Raw genomic sequence first — 5,614 nt, 5'->3', positions numbered from 1 at the left:
ATTGGACATAAACTGTTCGAGAAGTATAAATAGATCATCATTCAAGAACGGAATAGAATAATTACATTTTTGCATAATAAGCTAGGGTTGCTAACAAGCAAAGGGGAGCCAATTTGGGCTCGAACTTGGCTTTTTTAAAAACCGAGCTAAGCAAGCTCGGTTTGTTAATTTTAGCGAGCTAAAATGTTGAGCTCGATCGCTTATTTTTATAAAATTGAATTTTATATGTTTACACACACACACACACATATATATATATAAAGAAAAATATATTTTTAGCATACACATAATGCATAATTAAGAAACTACAAAATTTATAACGTGTATTAAAATTTAAGGCTTTAACTTATACATGCCAATGAACCAGCTTTATGAGCCGAGCTTATCTTGGCTCACGCTCGGCTTGTTTACAAACTGAGCTGCCTCGGCTCGGCTCATTTACAAACACGCCGATTTCAAGTGAGCCACATGCCGCGAGCCTTTTGAACACCCTAAAATAAGCAATTTTGGAATAAGGGGATGCCAATTATTCAACTAAAAAGGTATTTTTTGAATCCATATAGCATTTTTTTTCCATTTTCACAAGAAATAATATAAGTTTGAAGCACTAGACAAGCACAATGATTTAAAAGTCATCTGCTTAGGAATCTTTGTAGTTACCACAGGGACTGCAGGGTATAGTCTCAAGGTTTCAGTCAAAGTTGCATGAAGATAATGCATTTTCTCAAGTACTTGATCATCTATTTTGTCTACAAAATCATCGATACCAGACATGTTTTCTCGACTTCCCACAACCGTTTCAATCTCTGAAACAACCTTTTTATGCACAAGCGTATTCTTGCAAAGCATGTAAAAGAACCAAGAAAGTGTATTTGCACTAGAATCTTTTCCCGCTAAAAGGAAGTTTAGGATAATATCCATTAGATACTTATCATTCATCCGCGCATCCTTCTTGCTCTCAATCAGAAACCTTGAAAGTATGTCCTCTTTCTCATTCTTAAATTCAAAATTAGAATGTTAATACAAGAAAAGTCACCAGAGATGAAGTTAATGAAACTTACACAATGTTGGTTTGTTTCAAGTTGTTCTCTTCTCATGCTAATCAAATTGAGAACAAATTTTTGTATTAATCTTATGTTGGTCTTTAAAGCAGCTTCACAGCCAATGTTAAGAAACCTTTTGATCTTCCATAAGGGATCTACATAGCGCCAATATGTTATTGCATTTGAATTATCAAAAGCCTTAATAAATGCATTCCCTTCTTTGCTAGATCCATCAAGGCAATTCAAATCCACTCCAAACCCAACTTTGAATATAGAATCCAAAGCGGATTGCATAAGCAATTCCTGCAAGTTTTAAGGAGAATCATCAGTGCATTAAATATGAATAGAGACACTACACTGTTACTACAATAATTATCTTTTTTAACACAACATACTTTCATTGAAAATATCAGTTTAATCACAGGATATTGTTGCCCTGTTAATATTCATGTAGAAGTTTGACTCTAGAAGGGGATATGGGTGTTCATTATACCGCTTGAAACTGATTAAACCGAGAACCAAATTACAAATTTGGTTTTTGGTTTCACAAAATCTGAATTCAGTTTAAACCAGATAAACCTAATAACAAAAATAAATAAATAAATTGATAAATCGGTTTTATAATATTAGTTATATAATTATCATATCTAGAAGGTACTCAAGTGTAATATTATTTTGTACATATAGTGAGCTCATGTACAAATTTTCCCTCATTTATATGTTTTATTAAGTAGCGTACCAAAAACCAAACCAAACCGAATCGAATTCGGTTTGGTTTTTGGTTTCAACTCAAAATTCTCCAAACCGATCAAATAAACCAAAAAACTGGACCGATGAACATCCTTGCAAGGGGATTCTTGTGACTAACCAATATCAAAGATGATAACACACTAATAAATGTTATAGTGAGAAAAATAAGGTCGGATCTTAATGGATCATGACTCATGAAAGATCAATGTGCCACTATGCACAAATAATATGCAGGATTAAGTTAACACTTACTTGTAAATCAAATACTTCATTCGCCTCAGACAACTTAGAAACAATTCCAACCAATTTCGCCGCATTTTTTCTAAAAACGAAACAACTGAAGTCTCTCAAAACTTGTGTTGAGAACTCAAAACTTGCAAGCTTCCTTTGTTGTTTCCACATAACGCCATCAACCGCAAAGATCCCGTTGCCAAATAAGTCAGTTATAAAATCCTTGTTTCCCTCACCTTTTGAGTAGTTATCAAAGTTGGTTTTGAGTATGTACTCAATATTTCTAGTATCAGTAGTGTATAACTCAGATTGATCAGGGGCTAGAAGCCTGAAAGTAGGGTGTTTGAGGGAAATATTTGTTAAATAGTCATGAAGTTTGTTGAAGCAAAAGAGTTGATTAAAAACAGTTCCAACAATTGGTGCATATTGTGGATTTCTGATTGGTTTTCCAATGAAGGTTTTTAGCATGAGAGATAAAAAGGCTAGGATGACTAATAGGAGGGTTGTAGCTAAAGAGGTGAAGATGATACGAAGAAAATCCATTTTTAGACAAAAATATAAGAATGATCATATATGTTATAATATTAGCCCAAACTTTAACAAGCTTATAATATATGAACTTCAAGAAACAAGGAAATATGAGAATATGAGAATTTTACTGGATATAAACCTTCGTTCAAATCATTCTATTTATAATACAAAAACTACTGTTCAAAGGTACTATTTAAGGAGACAAACATGTATTATTGCTTTGAAAGAAATGGTCATCAAAAAGCGTCGGTGGATTCATCTTTGAAAAAGTGGTCATCCAAAAAAAGCGTCGGTGGATTCATAATACTCCCCCTTGGATGACACCTTTTCAAAACTTCGGGGTCTTGAAGTACTGCCTCGTTAAAAACCTTGCTAAAGGAAAACCCAATGGGAAAAAACTTTAGCTAAGGGAAAAAGAGTGCAGTATATAGCTCCCCCTCAAATTGCAGGTCGTTACATTGTTCGTACATGGCGCATGCCAATATCATGAACATGTTTCCTGAATGTTGCTGTGGGAAATGCTTTTGTGAAAAGATCAGCTGAGTTGTTGCTGGACTGGACATATCTCATTTCAACCTGATTGTCTTTAATAAGGTCTCGAGTATACTCAAAGTATCTTGGTGGTATATGCTTTGTTCTGTCACTTTTGATATACCCTTCCTTCATTTGCGAGACACAAGCTGCATTATCTTCATAGATAGGAGTTGGAATTCGATCTTTCTCTAGTCCACAAGAAATCAATATGTGTCGTGACATAGATCTTAACCATACACATTCTCTTGAAGCTTCATGCAATGCAATGACTTCAGCATGATTTGAAGATGTTGCAATGAGTGTTTGTTTCTGAGAACGCCATGAAATCGCAGTTCCTCCATTCTTAAATATGTATCCAGTTTGAGATTTTGCTTTATGGGGATCAGATAAATAACATGCATCTGCATAACCAACTAACCCTTCTTTTGAATTGTTAGGATAAAATAAACCTAAATCAGCAGTTCCTTTTAGATACCGAAAAATATGTTTAATGCCATTCCAATGTCTTTTAGTAGGGGATGAATTGAATCTTGCTAATAAGTTAACTGCAAAAGAAATGTCAGGTCTTGTACAGTTAGTAAGATACATAAGTGCTCCAATTGCACTGAGGTATGGTACTTCGGGACCAAGAATCTCTTCATTATCTTCGCAAGGACGAAATGGATCATTATCAACATTGAGTGATCTAACAACCATCGGTGTGCTTAAAGGATTTGCTTTGTCCATATTGAAATGTTTTAAGAGTTTCTCAGTATAAGTTGACTGATGCACAAGTATCCCATTATGCATATGCTCAATTTGTAAACCAAGACAATTTTGGTTTTTCCAAGATCTTTCATTTCGAATTCTTTCTTTAAAAGAGCAATTGCTTCATTAATTTCTTTTTGTGTCCCAATTAAATTTAGATCGTCAACATACACAGCTATGATCACATATCCTGATGTTGTCTTCTTGATGAAGACACATGGACAAATAAGATTATTTGTGTATCCTTTGCTTATCAAATAATCACTCAAACGATTGTACCACATCCTCCAGATTGTTTCAGTCCATACAAGGATCTTTGTAATTTGATGGAATACATTTCTTTAGGCTTTGAGCTTATTGCATCAGGGAGTTTAAATCCTTCGGGAATTTTCATATAGATGTCACTGTCTAGTGATCCATACAAGTAAGCTGTGACAACATCCATAAGGCGCATCTCTAAATTTTTAGAGACTGCTAAGCTGATTAAATATCTAAACGTAATAGCATCCATGACAGGAGAATACGTTTCTTCATAGTCAATTCCTGGCCTCTGAGAAAAACCTTGAGCTACAAGTCTTGCTTTATATCTTGTAACTTCATTTTTCTCATTTCGTTTTCTCACAAAAACCCATTTATATCCTACAGGTTTCATTGACTTTGGTGTAATGACAATAGGTCCAAAAACCTTTCGATTGTTTAGTGAGTTTAATTCAGCTTGCATAGCATCTTTCCATTTGTTCCAATCTTGTCAATTTTTACAATCATCTACAGATTTTGGTTCAGGGTCATCATTTTCTTCCATGATATCGCTTGCCACAGAATAAAAATATATCATCAATATTTTCCATTTCATCTCGATCCCACATTATATGTGATTTACCATAGTTTATTGACAATTCTTTATTGGAATCATTTATTTCTTCCTGAGGAAATGTTATATCATTTATTCTTTCCTGAGGGAAGGTTTTGTCAATCATTCCTTCCTTAGGGTCAGTATCCTTCTCAGAACCCTTTCTTTTTCGAGGATTTTTATCCTTTGAACCGATTGGCCTTCCACGCTTTAAACGTTTTTGAGATTCATGAGGTGCATTATTATGGTTTTGCTTGCTTGGAATCTCAACTCGAGCTGGAGCATTAGCAGCTGGTATATGAGATTTAGTGACCCTGTTTATATCAGTAAATGCATCAGGTAACTGATTTGCAATTTCTTGTAGATGTATTATTTTTTGAACCTCTGTCTCACTTTGTTTTGATTTGGGTCTAGGTGTAACAATGATGGTACACACCATGATATATCTCTTTCTTGCTTTTTCATTTCTCCCCCTAATGCTGGGAACATTGTCTCGTTAAAATGACAATCAGCAAAACGTGCTGTAAATACATCACCTGTTAAAGGTTCAAGGTATCTTATGATGGAAGATGTTTCATATCCAACATATATTCCCAACCTTCTTTGGGGATCCATTTTTGTGCGTTGTGGTGGTGCAATAGGAACATACACAGCACAACCAAAAATTCTAAGATGAGAGATATTTGGCTCATTTCCAGAAACAAGTTGTGTGGGAGAGTATTTATGATTTGCACTTGGTCTTACGCGGATTAATGATCCAGCATGCATAATTGCATGACCCCAAATAGAAACAGGGAGTTTTGTCCTCATTATTAATGGTCTAGCTATTAGCTGTAGGCGTTTGATCAACGACTCGGCTAAGCCATTTTGTGTGTGTACATGAGCAACAGGGTGTTCTACAACAATCCCCACAGACATGCAATAATCA

The 5,614-nt window shown here is 34.8% G+C and overlaps 1 protein-coding gene across 1 annotated transcript; it reads right to left on the bottom strand.

Moving 5' to 3' along the window:
• Positions 1–550: 550 nt before the first annotated feature.
• LOC143601524 (cytochrome P450 704C1-like) lies at positions 551–2,583 on the bottom strand. The gene is made up of 3 exons (XM_077078915.1): positions 2,046–2,583; positions 1,062–1,346; positions 551–996 (listed from the first exon to the last, which is right to left on the bottom strand). The coding sequence occupies exons 1-3, from the start codon at positions 2,565–2,567 to the stop codon at positions 580–582; spliced, it is 1,224 nt and encodes a 407-aa protein (XP_076935030.1). The 5' UTR covers positions 2,568–2,583; the 3' UTR covers positions 551–579.
• Between the last annotated feature and the right edge of the window lie 3,031 nt (positions 2,584–5,614).

This window comes from Bidens hawaiensis, unplaced genomic scaffold (assembly GCF_021521415.1).
Source record: "Bidens hawaiensis isolate Kalapana, Puna unplaced genomic scaffold, B.hawaiensis_p1.1 tig00056642_1, whole genome shotgun sequence".
NCBI classification, from domain to species: Eukaryota; Viridiplantae; Streptophyta; class Magnoliopsida; order Asterales; family Asteraceae; genus Bidens; species Bidens hawaiensis.
The sequence above is the reverse complement of the archived record's forward strand: the minus strand, read 5'-3'. Positions and strand labels throughout refer to the sequence as shown.

Excerpts from the sequence above, each read along its gene's own strand:
- LOC143601524 (XM_077078915.1), bottom strand. The coding sequence starts at position 2,567 with ATGGATTTTCTTCGTATCATCTTCACCTCTTTAGCTACAACCCTCCTA. Across the intron at positions 1,347-2,045 it reads ATGAAGTATTTGATTTACAA|GAATTGCTTATGCAATCCGC; the intron begins GTAAGTGTTAAC and ends TAAAACTTGCAG. Across the intron at positions 997-1,061 it reads TTGAAACAAACCAACATTGT|AATGAGAAAGAGGACATACT; the intron begins GTAAGTTTCATT and ends TTTGAATTTAAG.